This window comes from Oncorhynchus keta, chromosome 10 (assembly GCF_023373465.1).
Source record: "Oncorhynchus keta strain PuntledgeMale-10-30-2019 chromosome 10, Oket_V2, whole genome shotgun sequence".
Classification (NCBI taxonomy): Eukaryota; Metazoa; Chordata; class Actinopteri; order Salmoniformes; family Salmonidae; genus Oncorhynchus; species Oncorhynchus keta.
The window spans coordinates 71,002,391-71,016,291 of NC_068430.1; the positions used below are offsets into that span (position 1 = coordinate 71,002,391).

The 13,901-nt window shown below is 42.6% G+C and overlaps 1 protein-coding gene and 1 pseudogene across 2 annotated transcripts in view; one reads left to right on the top strand and one right to left on the bottom strand.

The window, feature by feature from the left end:
• LOC118389338 (zona pellucida sperm-binding protein 3-like) overlaps positions 1–7,081 on the bottom strand; it is a 35,905-nt gene extending 28,824 nt beyond the window's left edge. Inside the window, exons 1-9 of one of the 2 annotated variants that reach the window (XM_052527818.1) lie at positions 6,483–7,081; positions 6,197–6,309; positions 5,951–6,051; positions 5,694–5,862; positions 4,120–4,231; positions 3,922–4,010; positions 3,759–3,838; positions 3,461–3,565; positions 3,303–3,364 (exon numbers count right to left, since the gene is read on the bottom strand). In XM_052527818.1, coding sequence (XP_052383778.1) covers positions 3,345–3,364; positions 3,461–3,565; positions 3,759–3,838; positions 3,922–4,010; positions 4,120–4,231; positions 5,694–5,862; positions 5,951–6,051; positions 6,197–6,309; positions 6,483–7,022 — 1,329 coding nt within the window. In that variant the 5' untranslated portion in view covers positions 7,023–7,081 and the 3' untranslated portion in view covers positions 3,303–3,344. Of the gene's footprint in view, positions 1–3,302; positions 3,365–3,460; positions 3,566–3,758; positions 3,839–3,921; positions 4,011–4,119; positions 4,232–5,693; positions 5,863–5,950; positions 6,052–6,196; positions 6,310–6,482 lie in introns of those variants that run through there. The other variant, XM_052527816.1, reaches the window with a different exon arrangement.
• A 3,683-nt stretch (positions 7,082–10,764) lies between these two features.
• On the top strand, positions 10,765–12,876 carry LOC127931920 (inositol 1,4,5-trisphosphate receptor-interacting protein-like; annotated as a pseudogene).
• The last annotated feature ends 1,025 nt before the right edge of the window (positions 12,877–13,901 follow it).

A 13,901-nucleotide genomic window follows, 5' to 3' on the forward strand; every position in this document is an offset into this window, starting at 1 on the left:
CTGTCGTGAAAAACCTCTCGGCTGAAGTTCCGCTACCGGACTGTGATACATTCAACCGTTTTTATGACAAATGTGTCAAAGTCTCACCCAATGAGAGCTGGAGGGTGACTGAGTTTGTGGAGGGTTTTGCTAATGACCTATTAGACGCCATGAGGAGCATGAGTGATGTTTTTATTTATTTATTTTATTTTATTTCACCTTTATTTAACCAGGTAGGCAAGTTGAGAACAAGTTCTCATTTACAATTGCGACCTGGCCAAGATAAAGCAAAGCAGTTCGACAGATACAACGACACAGAGTTACACATGGAGTAAAACAAACATACAGTCAATAATACAGTATAAACAAGTCAACCGATGCTTGCTCCGGAATCGACGAGAGCAGACAGACACACGGACAGCAGCCAGCCAGCTGTGAGATCCGGGAATGAATGTCCACAGAGAGCAGCCGAAATCCAAGGACATGGAGAGAAAAATTGGTCCGGTATGTTCCGTTCCGAGCCGCGCCGTACAAAAACTGGCGATAGATTTTCAAGCTAAAGGATAGCTGATGACCACAAACCGTGGTTAGCTGAATACTAACGATTTGCCAGTAAAGAAGCTAACTAACTTCTGAACTAGCTTCTGATTAGCTTCTAGTTAGATCCTGGCGAGCTTCTGGTTAGTTTCTGGCTAGCTTCTTGGAGCTTCTGGCTAGCTTCTGGCTAGCTTCTTGGAGGATTGCAGATTTGAGGTAAATAATAGTTATTTATAAATATAAATTGGTGAGGCGGGTTGCAGGAGAGTGTTTTGAAGATGAGTTGATGGAAAATAAAAATAAAATATGTGAAAAAAAGTTGTAAATATATATATATATATATACAGGACACGACAAGACGAGGACAAAAGACGTCTGAACTGCTATGCCATCTCGGGAAGAGATAGTGGAGGTTGGCATGGTGATTGAAGACTTTGTGGTGGAGGGCAGGATCAGTTCCCTTGTGTGTGACATCATAGTCCCCATTGCCCCGTTAGAGCCATAAAGTTTTCAGTTTCAACTCTGGTGTAACCAGGCTAATGATGATATGCCACCTGAAATGGAGGGCTGTGGTAGAGTCAAAATGGTGGATGGTGGTGTGAACCAAAATGGCTGCCCGTGTCACACAGCTGCCATAGGAGATGATGATATGCTATGCCTGCTGTGTTGTGACAATGAGAAAGTGGTAAAAGTGGTGAAAGTCACTGATGTATTGGACAGCGCTCTTTGCTCAAAACACACCCCTTAACTGGCCAAAACCCAGGTTACCAAATGGTTCCAGACCACGATTAGAAAAACTTGGGGACAGATATCCCACAAGTACGAATTTGAGCTGACATTTCGCAACATAGACGCCCCAGGAGCTCTGATGGTTCGATTCAGATCAGGGAAGGTGATAACCTTCGATATGGCTCCCGTGGTGAAACGCAAAGACACTGAAGCTTATTTCACCATTTCTCCTTCCACCCCATTTACGAACAACTCCTTGGACACATACTGGAGCCTCTCATTGACCACTTACGAGGACCACTTCCTGAAGTACCTGGCCAATCACCTGCCTGAAAACTCCTGCCACATTCACTGCCTTGGAATTGTAGCGTTCCTTCACAAAAAGCAAACGGGCCTCATAGGCAGAAGTATCCTTACAGATCATCACTTCAAAACAGTGTTAATTCACTTGCTTTTGAGTAAAGAGCCTTCTGACTGGTACCCTGAACACTTGGCTAGCAAGTTACGTGATGCATTGCACTTCCTGGAAAATAGACTTCAGGGCAGGAAGTTGCTTCCCAGCTTTATTGGAAAGCCTCTGGTTCCAAGTGAGATTGGACTCCCTGCTGTATTTAGTGATGCAGAGCCTGTAAACCTCTTCCGCCCTCTTGGGGTACAAAATGGCAGCTACACCAAGACAGTAAAGCACTTGCAGTAAAGCACTCTAGGTTTCTTCCTAGGTTTTGGCCTTTCTAGGGAGTTTTTCCTAGCCACCGTGCTTTTACACCTGCATTGTTTGCTGTTTGGGGTTTTAGGCTGGGTTTCTGTACAGCACTTTAAGATATCAGCTGATGTACGAAGGGCTATATAAATACATTTGATTTGATTTGCAAGAGATGCTCAGGAAGTCTTCCATGCTGATACAGGAGTATTTGCCAAAGCCGAAGGAATGCAATGGTCTGGACAAAACTTCAACTGGTATAGAGGGTTGAACAATTTAAGGTTAATACTGGACAATTAACTGTAAAGAGATGCCAAATCTATAATGACATTCAAAAGGAGAAGCGTCATGAGGAAACATGCTTAAGTGGTTGTTAAATGCAACAGAAGTTCCACCCCGACCCAAATAAATGCTTATTTTAAAGTTACCTGAAAAATGTCATTTTTCAAATGTGGGCCGAAACTACATTGAAACATTACAAATCATTTCCTAATTTTAGTCTTTGAAAAAGTAAAAATATTTCCAAATACCAAACAGACCAGGGTTCAACTGCATGGGAGTATATACACTGAAATTATTTTACTAAGTTACAGTTCATAAGGAAATCAGTAAATTAAAATACATTAGGCCCTAATCTACATACTTCACAGGACTGGGAAGGAGCACAGCCATGGTGGGCCATCCCACACCCACCAACTTGGGAACTAGGCAGAGCCAGGCTCAGAAATACTCCAGTTTCATCAGCTGTCTGAGTGGCTGGTCCCCAATGATCCTACAGGTGAAGGTTAAGGTCCCGGGCTGGTATTGTTACTCGTGGTCTGCAGTTGAGGCCAGTTAGACAATGCTCAGTTCTAAAGTGTGCAGCAGTTTATGGTAGTAAAATTAACAATTCTGCACACTCCCTCAATTTAGACATCTGTGGTCTTGTGTGACAACCGCTTATATAAGAGTGGTCTTTTGGGCCCATCACAAGGTCCACCTGTGTAGTGATCATGCCATTTAATCAGATTCTTGATTTGCCACACCTGCCAGGTTGATGGAATATCTTGCCAAAGGACAAATACACGAACATGGATTTCAACAAATGTGAACACTTGAACTAAGCTTTGTACTTATGGAACATTCCTGGGTTCCTTCGTTTCAGCTCATGAAATTAAGTTCATATGTTGGATTTATATATTTGGGGATTTTAAAATTACATACCAAAAATTCCCAAGGTATTTCCAAACACATTCCAATATTCAACTACTTCAAATAAAATATCCCAAATGTATGTCTGAAAGTAATCCACTTTAATATTTCAACCCAGTTCTGCCTGTATCTCTGCAGCTATTTTTGAATGAATCCAATACACATGATAGTTTAAAAAGTTTATTTTATCAAAAGAACTGTCCACTGCTCAAACCCTCCCAACAGCACCTAAAACAATGAGGGAAAAGCTATTATTTTGTGAAATTTGTGCTCATATATTAACATAATGAACATTCTCAAGACTTAAGCAGAGGGACTGAGTACCTTCAGTAGCCCCGCCGTTGAAGGTTTCCATGCTCCATGTTTTATTTTTAGCATGGTCGTCATGGGCCATCGTCGTAAAATGACTGGTCACAGTTTGTGCGTGAGCTATGAGAGCATTATCAGATCAGTATTGCATTTTCCACAGAGATTACAGTCAAACCATAATGTAAAATGGTGGTATGAATGCCCGCATTAAGTCGTCAAAATGGCTTCCCATTCCCCATTCTCTAATGCGCTCAGATGAAAGGGTTGGTGACAATGAGACAAGACTGGTAATGAACCGGGCCTATATGCTCACCGGAGGGTTGTAGAGAAGGAGAAGGACAAGAGCCGGGACAGCATGAGCAAACCGCAGCTTCACCATACAGTGCCACCCACCTAGGACAATCACAATAAATATTAGTTAACCCTCATAGCAAGGAGTCCCTCAGAACTCAAGTCAGTTACTCAGGTGAACCTACTTTTTAGTCTTTGTGTCATAGTTGCAGGATTTGAAACTTGGAGTTGGAGTGACATTCCCTGTAGTTATTTCACAATGCAAGTGGAGTTTCTGGAAGAAAATAAATGCATGTTCTTTAAGGTGCATTACTGTAGGCCTGTAGTATTAAAGAAGCAAACCATCATGATTAGTTGTTTGGAGATTCACACGCGAGTCAGACCTGATTGTCCAGGCCCTGGAAGATGAAAGCTCCGACAGTGAACCTCAAAGCATTGTTGGTTGGGTGTGACAGGAACTTTGACTGGACAGTATTCTTGCCATCCACCATGCATCTAGTGAAGAGAAGATTGTGTACTTAACACTCCAATTCGGGACAGGGTTCACTCGCTGGTTGTTATTCTCACCTTGTAAACCAGGGACTGAGTTACAAGAGACACTAGGGCTGTTTACACAGGCATACCATTGTGAATTCTCTCTTGGTTGAGGTTTAACAGCACTTGGCATCCTATATATTGCATTACCACCCCCAACTGAATTATAGGCCCATGACACTAGAACCAAAAATACACTGAATATTACCCTACTTTAACCTCATCTGATCCTTCCTCAGGCCAATGGGCTGAGAGGACAGGACACTACCATGCTACACACGCTGTGCTAGTCCTCTGCACCTTACTGAAGCATACATGTCAGTCATTGGCCTATCCCTCTGTGCTGTCAGACATCCCAGTCACAGGAATCCGCCGAATTGCTCACCCTTGACCCATTCTCTACCTCACTCCCTCAGCACTACTCTGACTAGCCACCGGACACATCTGATCCCCAGCAACATGTGCACCGTACAGTCGACCACTTTATCCAACAACACTACACAACCCTCTATCCCATGCCCTTCTGCACACATCCACAATCTGGAATCTCCCTCCTACACACTGACATGACCATAAATGCAGCTGAAACAGCAGTGGATTCACCCCAAAAGCTCCAACAGGATAACTGATACATCCTAACATGATCTTGTCAGGTAAAGACTGACTCAAATCAAAAGGGCTGACAGTGACACCGTGTCGCCACCGGGTCTGCGTTGCACCAAACTTCACACAGGAATCTGCAACTTCCATTGAAGGGAGTGATTTCTGGGGTGGCGCAAAGCAAGACTACACTAGTTGCGGCGCACAGAGCGCCTGCTCCCTCTAAAGAAACAAGTCCACTTCACCGACTCAAAAGCACACTCTTCCACCCCTGGATCAGCCAAAAGACCTGGTTCCATCCTCTTCCAAAATGTCAGTCCCACTGGACCAAACTGCATCATCATCATAACCATGTCCATCAACACAAGGCTCATGCTCCTCACAAACCTTCACCCCTTCAATTTCACCTCCATAACTCGAACTGGCATCTGGCCCACTTTCAACTTGACAGTCTTCCTCGACATGCCCCTTTCCCTGTTATTGCTAGAGTCAAATTCAAACCCAACCTCTTTCCCTCCAATCCTCTTCCCTTAACCAATTACCCGACTCCTGAAAATAATCCATTTTCCCCAACTGAATTTTCTGTAGCCTTGGGAGACATGCTAAGCTCTGTACTCCCACATCAAATGGCAATTTGACCAATCAGATAAGTTTAAAGACTTGATGTGATTGGTCTTTCAAGCAATTAGTGGACAAATTAGAATTAGGCTGCCTGTATAAACTGCCCAGCTGTTGAATCTAGCCAATTATCAAGCAAGAAATTAACTACCATGAACAAAACCAGGCCAAGATAAATTGTAGTTCTGTAACAAAGTAGTTTTACCCATAGTTGTCGACCACAGTGTATTTGAGAGTGGAGTTGGGGCTAGCAGTCACATAACAGTTGTTAATATACACCCGCCGATGCAAAGAAATAGTGGGAACTTTGGCCTCAAAGTACATTGGTTGTCCAATGATATAGGTTGTATTTCCAGCGAGCTTGTTCCATGATTCTGAAGAAAAAGGACAGAGTTAATGTTCTTTAATAGAAAACACTGCAAGTGCATTCAGATTTAAATGACATCTGTCAAGTCAACTCACCATCATAAGATATGAGGGTGACTCCAACCTTGGATCTAAGGGCCTTGAAGACTTTTCCCGCCAAACGAGGATGAAAGCCAAACTTGTAAGAGTGGTGGATCCTGTAGAAAATGGCCATTAGTGCAGTCAGACACTCAAATAATATCCAGACTAGCATACTACCTAGTATGGAGCCATGTATAGGATATGCTAGTGTGGACATTGGAACGTAGCCACCAAATGTGAAAGCATGATGAAGTGGTTCACCGATTGTAGCGGCATTCGATGTGAACAGAGAATGGCAACTCCCTCACAATACCGCCTATGGCCTCTGGCTCGTACTTCAGCACGTTGGAGTAGGAAATATAGTCAGCGGTACACTGGAATAGGAGAAACAACTCTAAAAACTGCCAAGACATCTGAACATATTGTATCATTACAGCCATGGAAATACAATCCCTTCAGACCATTGCAATTTGACTGGATCACTCAAGGCATACATTTGATGTCTGGGTGACAGGGGATTGTATTTCTGATGGCATTGGTAGCCAACCTTTCTATGGAAGCTACAGCTTTTGATGTTGTAGAGCATGTAGTAGTGTTCCGCGGTGGATTGGTTGACTTTGCATTTGTGGAGTTTGAGGTACTTGCAGGCGTCGGGGTTGGTGAAGGCGTCCCTTCTGATTCTCACATAAATCCTGTCGAGGTGGCACAGGACCTCAACCTTCTTAGAGTGAACTGGAGGAGTGGTGGGAGGAGAGGCGGTGGGCAGCAGGATGTGCTTGACTGAGAGTGGCAGCGGCCTGAACTTCCCTTCAGGCTTGAAGACATTCGCTTGGTCTTCAGAAGCACGAATTGGGATGTATTCTGGTAGCTTCAGATAGTCTGGTTTATGAGAATGCTCCAACATGGGAGTGGCAACGATTTGAGAACGAGATCTGACCTTGGGTTCAGAGTCGTCATCAAACCTCAACTTCTCACCCCACACAAACTCAGTGTCATTCCTGTCATCAACAGCTAAAGGGAAGCCCTTACCTGGCAAACCATAAGCAGAGTAGTAACTCATGAGCAAAAGCATCAATTTCACCACCATCTTGCCATTCACCACCAAATCTTTCTCACTAGTCCAGAGCAGTAAAAAGTTGTATGAGAGAACCACCATTTGCTTGTGTGTTTTATATACTAGCTACAGCACCCAAGTAATTGCAACACCTGGTGCTGACTTTAATCAGTAGCAGAATCAACCAATCAGCAGTCACCAGGGCCCAGTTTTTCAAAAGTTATATGATCATAGTTTCATTTTAAAGCAGCCATAAATCGCCTTGTGACGGGAAGGGACATTTATTATGTTCAACAGGGAGCAATTGAAAGTAAGATTCACAATAAAAGGTTTAATATTTGAAACCTTTCTAGCCTGTCTATCTATGGGTAACAGGGTTGACGTTACATTTGACCCACTGACATTTTCACCACAAAATGGGCCAAAAGAGTAGAACCAGCCCACCCGCTTTAATACTATAGTTTGACTATAAGTTGTTAAATATTTCTTCTGAAATATATTTTTTAAATAAATTGTTTCACCACATGAAAACGAGAGCTCAGTTCAGAGTTGACCTTAAAATTAGGGACAGACGCAAATGAATCACGTTAAATTAATAATCTTCAGAAATGATTTTGTCAAAGCAACAGAATAACAAAGCAACAAAATAACTAGGGCTTTACAATGATGGTGGACTCTTGGAGAAATGTTGGTATTAAGTAGGGTTAAAATCTTCCATAGAAGTCAGAGGGTGTGCAGTCACATGTTAAAATTAGTCATTTTGGCACTTTAGCAAGTCATTATTCATATTAAAAATCTGCTTATTGAATAATCCATGTGGTATATATTTAAGGGCACTTCAATTAATATAACAGGCTTTTAAAATGCAATATCGGTGCACAATTTTGACCTTTCTTAAAATATCAAATAGAAGCAAAAGGCACTCATTTTGTGGAACGACCCAACTGCTGGTAGCAGTAAATCACCAACCTTGGTTTTATACCTTTTCAAACAATACACTCCAGGTGGCAGTATGCACCCTTTCAGTTTGTTGACCAACTCAAAGAAGTTTTAGAATAAGAAAATGGGCTACTTCAAAATGGAGATGAGATGGCCTCAACGTTGCTGCCCATGCTCTCACAGACACCATAATGGGACAGATACATTGTTGCATCAGAGAGGAAGCCCAGTGGCTGGAAGTGGGAAAGTATGGAGCGAGATGGAACTGGGCCGACATTTGGCTGATTTTCTCATCGAAGAAAAGCCTGATCTCAATACAGTTTTCTGTTCCCAAAACTATGATCAGTTACGACTAGAGTACACTACGTTTTGTAGATGTGACCCTTTGCCAAAGTTTTAAAAAATGGCATTGTTTACATTGAATTGAGTTATCGCACACTTCACAGATAAGACGTTCCCTTCTTCTTCTTCAAAATGGAGATGAGATGGCCTCAATGTTGCTGCCCATGCTCTCACAGACACCATAATGGGACAGATACAATGTTGCGTCACAGAGAGAACAAGGAGCGAGATGTTTCACTATAAAATCTTAACTTCCAGGTTAGAGTACCGCTACTTGAAAGCAGCAGCTCAAGTGTGGCTGTTGCCTGTAATCCATTGCTTCTGGTTGGGGTATGTACGTACGGTCACTGTGGGAACGACGTCATCGATGCACTTATTGATGAAGCCGGTGACTGATGTGGTGTACTCCTCAATGCCATCGGAAGAATCCCGAACATATTCCACAGTCTGTGCTAGCAAAACAGTCATGTAGCTTAGCATCTGCTTCATCTGACCACTTTTTTAGTCTGATGGTCAGATTTGCAAATTGGGGGGCGAGGGGGTGCTTTGTACATGTTTCTGTGTGTGGAGTAAAGGTGGTCTAGAGTTCTTTTCCCTCTGGTTGCACATTTAACATGTTAATAGAAATGAGGTAAAACGGATTTAAGTTTCCCTGCTTTAAAGTCCCCGGCCACTCGGAGCGCCACTTCTGGATGAGCGTTTTCCTGTTTGCTTATGGTGGTATACAGCTCATTGAGTGCGGTCTTAGTGCCAACATCGATCTGTAGTGGTTGGCGTGGAAATTTCCTCTATTTACCAAATCATGAGAGCAAACCACAACACAAGTCAGAGTTAGTTATCAAAGTCCATCTTTAATTATATGAGCTCTATCACAACCCTGTGACTCTCAGGTCAATTCAGTGTCTATCAATGAATTCTCGGAGAGCCCCTCTACATTGCAACTGAGATCCTTTAATAGCAAAGAACACACATAGTCAGACAGCATAGACATAATACATCGTTCAGCTTTGTCTCCTTACTCAAACCCAGAACCATAAACCAATCCTCCATATCAACAGGCATATATATCAAGTTGTCATTTAGATACAACCAATTCTAAATACAACCAATCCTGGACAAGCTCACGGAGAGGAGAGTGAGGCTATAGGTTAAGATAAGAGGGAGCATAGAATGATTCCAGACACTGCCATCCTCCTCTCCCCAATGGGAAAAGTAGGGAGTGACTGGCACACAGACACAGTGGAGCAAAAGAGCAAAAGATATATGTTTACACATGATGACACCTTGACCTCTCCCCTCTCTGCGGCCCATGCAACTTAGTCTTGACATAGAACAGATAACTGCCAATGGCCACCACTATAGTACAACAAAATACATTCTTATGAGAAATAACTCATAAGCATATGATGAATATAAAACATCTTATCTATGTTACCCACCAATTCTGATTATTCCCCAACATGGTATATAGACAGCTATGTAAAATACATATGAAAACTCTCTAGGTAGATAGTGTGGTCTACAGCTTATCATGAGATACTCTTCTATTCATGCCGTCATTCAGCCACGACTCGGTGAAACATAAGATATCCCAGTTATTAAATGTCCCGTTGCTAGGATATACGTGCTTTTAGCTCATCCAATTTATTTTCCAGTACTACGGATGGCAAGGGCAGATTAGCCATCCTCACAAGGCACCCCTATCTCTTTCCGCAATATCTTTGCCTTCCTTCCTCGCCTGTTTGCGTCTCTGGAGTAAATCCCTCTGGTCCGACTCATTAAAGATAATTTCTTCACCCAGTTCAAGGTATGTAATTGCTGTTCTGATTTCCAGGAGCTCTTTTCGGTCATAAGAGACGGTAGTAGCAACATTGTGTACAAAATAAGTTACGAAAAATGCACGAGAAAAAAATAGCATGGTTGGTTAAGAGCACATGAAACGGCAGCCATCCTCTCCAGCACCAATTACAGGATCAATAATTCAATTAGCAGGGTAGAAGCATGCATAATAATCAATGGAGGCTCATTGTCACACCTGTGACAAGTTGAACCATTCTCCCTTACAAGTCAAAGTCTTCAGATTTTACTGCCGTATTTAAAAAAAAATTATATTACATAGGATTTTATCCTACCAATGTACACAATCTACTCCATATTTCCAAAGTGAACGAACAATTCTAGAAAATTTTCCAAATTTTGGGAGGGATTACTCCATTTAAAAGCACACTCATTATTTATGTATCTCCCCTTTTGTGCATATTCAAATACTTTACCGTCAACGGATAATATATGTACATAAAAATAATGTTGACACTAGGATATAAAAGCATGCTGATGTCATTGACATTGAGATAACGAGTCAGATCTGCCTCTGTGTGCCATTGTATTTGACATTTTTGTGGTGGCAGCATCATGTTATGTGTATGCTGGGGAGTTTGTCAGGATGAAAATAAATATGAAAGGAGCAAAACCCAGCGTTAAAAAAACATTAAGGATGCAAGATACCATTCTTCGGGTGTTTGTGCTGGCAGTTAGTCTACTGTATCCCATCCCCAGAGAGGACAGAACAGGACAGGTTCAGGAGCAGGATGATCACATAATGGTCATGCAGCAGCGTGAAGATTGGCTGCTGAGGGAGAGGGCAAAGCTGGAACAGGAAGTGTCACCACTGGTAACCCAAGAGGAAGGGCCCATCGACCAAAAACCCTTACAACTTGAAGTGCAACAGGTCTTTCAAAATGACCAAAACCATTATCAAAAGGAGCTTGACCATAAGCGTTCACAAGTACACCGAGATGTACCTAAGACAGAGCAAAACCTCTCACCAGAGGACAAGGAACAGTCTACCATTGACCTCAGGCTATCATTAAGGCTTTCACAAGGAAACGACCAAGAGCAGCCTGCTTCGGACACAGAGGCATCTCACAATGACAAGAAGCTGTACCACTTGGACAAGGACATGGCGAATGTCAATCAACAGTGGCCACAAGAGGTCCAAAGTGGTAGTTGCCATTGTGACCAACAGACATCACCAGAGCGTCAGGAAGAATCTCAGGTCGACCAACTGCAAAAGAAAACAGACCAGGAAGCAGAACAGGAGGTGTCACCCATCTTCAGTACATCATCAGAGGTGAACCATCAAGAGCATCTCACAGACAAGCCGTCTAACACACATCAGGAAGTAAAAGTACCACCTAACCTCAGAAAGTCAGGAAGAGACACCGATTCTCAGCGAATCATCAAAGGATGACCAGCAGTAGGAGCATGTCAATAATATCATAGACTCGGAGAGCGACGACACCTGGTACCTATGGAACACATACTCCCTCATCTCTTTTGTTCATTTCTCCATTAAATTATTCAGAAGACATTCACAGAAGAACCCCCATCCAGGAGAGATAATTCAGGAGGATATGGAAGACATCTCTGTCGTGAAAAACCTCTCGGCTGAAGTTCCGCTACCGGACTGTGATACACTCAACCGTTTTTAAGATAAATGTGTCAACCAATGAGAGCTGGAGGATGACTGAGTTTGTGGAGGGTTTTGCTAATGACCTTAGAAGACATGAGGAGCATGAGTGATGTGGAGGTTGGCATGGTGATTGAAGACTTTGTGGTGGAGGGCAGGATCAGTTCCCTTGTGTGTGACATCATAGTCCCCATTGCCCCATTAGAGCCACACAGTTTCCAGTTTCAACTCTGGTGTAACCAGGCAATTGATGATATGCCACCTGAAATGGAGGGCTGTGGTAGAGTCAAAATGGTGGATGGTGGTGTGAACCAAAATGGCTGCCTGTGTCACACAGCTGCCATAGGAGATGATGATATGCTATGCCTGCTGTGTTGTGACAATGAGAAAGTCAAAGTGGTAAAAGTCACTGATGTCTTGGATAGCGCTCTTTGCTCAAAACACACCCCTTCCCTGGTCAAAACCCAGGTTACCAAATGGTTCCAGACCACGATTAGAAAAGCTTGGGAACAGATATCCCACAAGTACGAATTTGAGCTGACATTTTGCAACATAGACGCCCCAGGAGCTCTGATGGTTCGATTCAGATCAGGGAAGGTGATAACCTTCGATATGGCTCCCGTGGTGAAACGCAAAGACACTGGAGCTTATTTCACCATTTCTTATTTCACCAACTCCTGCCACATTCACTGCCTTGGAATTGTAGCGTTCCTTCACAAAAAGCAAACGGGCCTCACAGGCAGAAGTATCCTTACAGATCATCACTTCAGAACAGTGTTAATTCACTTGCTTTTGAGTAAAGAGCCTTTTGACTGGTACCCTGAACACTTGGCTAGCAGGTTACGTGATGCTTTGCACTTCCTAGAAAATAGCCTTCAGGGCAGGAAGTTGCTTCCCAGCTTTATTGGAAAGCCTCTGGTTCCAAGTGAGATTGGACTCCCTGCTGTATTTAGTGATGCAGAGCCTGTAAACCTCTTCCGCCCTCTTGGGGTACAAAATAGCAGCTACACCAAGACAGTAAAGCACTTGCAAGAGATGCTCATTAACTTACATGCTGATACAGGAGTATTTGCCAAAGCCGAAGGAATGAAATGGTCTGGACAAAACTTCAACTGGTATAGAGGGTTGAACAATTGAAGGTTAATACTGGACAATTAACTGTAAAGAGATGCCAAATCTATGACATTCAAATGCATCATGAGGAAACCTGCTTAAGTGGTTTCATGTTAAAATCAGAAGTTCCAACCTGGACCCAAATAAATGCTTATTTAAAAGTTACCCGAAATACTTGTGCATTTTTCAAATGTAGGCCAAAACTACATTGGAAATATTTTAGTCTATTTGAGAAAGTACAAATATTTCCAAATACCAAACAGACCAGGGTTCAACTGCATGGGAGTATAGCAACTGAACACTTTGTCAAGTTAAGGAAATAAGTCAATTGAAATTTGGCCCTAATCTACTTATTTCACAGGACTGGGAAGGAGCACAGCCATGATGGGCCTTCCCACACCCACCAACTTGGGAACTAGGCAGACCAGGCTCAGAAATACTCCAGTTTCAGCTGTCTGAGTGGCTGGTCCCCAATTATCCTACAGGTGAAGAAGCTGGATGTTAAGGTCCCGGGCTGGTATAGTTACCGTGGTCTGCAGTTGAGGCCAGTTATACAATGCTCAGTTCTAAAATGTGCAGCAGTTTATGGTAGTAAAATTAACTAAGTTCTACACACTCCCTCAATTTAGACATCTGTGGTCTTGTGACACAACTGCTTATAAGAGTGGCCTTGTGCCCATCACAAGGTCCACCTGTTTAATGATCATTCATTTTAATCAGCTTCTTGATTTGTCACACCTGCCAGGATGATAGAGTATCTTGGCAAAGGAGAAATGCTCAAACATGGATTTCAACAAATGTGAACACTTGAACTAAGCTTTGTACTTTTGGAACATTCCTGGGTTCTTTCATTTCAGCTCATGAAATTAAGTTCATATATTTGGGAATTTTAAAATGACATACCTATAATTTCCAAGTGCATTTTCAAACACATTCCAATATTCAACTACTTCAAATAAAACATGTATGTCTGAAAGTAATCAACTTTAATATTTCAACCCAGTTCTGCCTGTACCTCTGCAGCCATTTTGAATGAACTCAATACACAT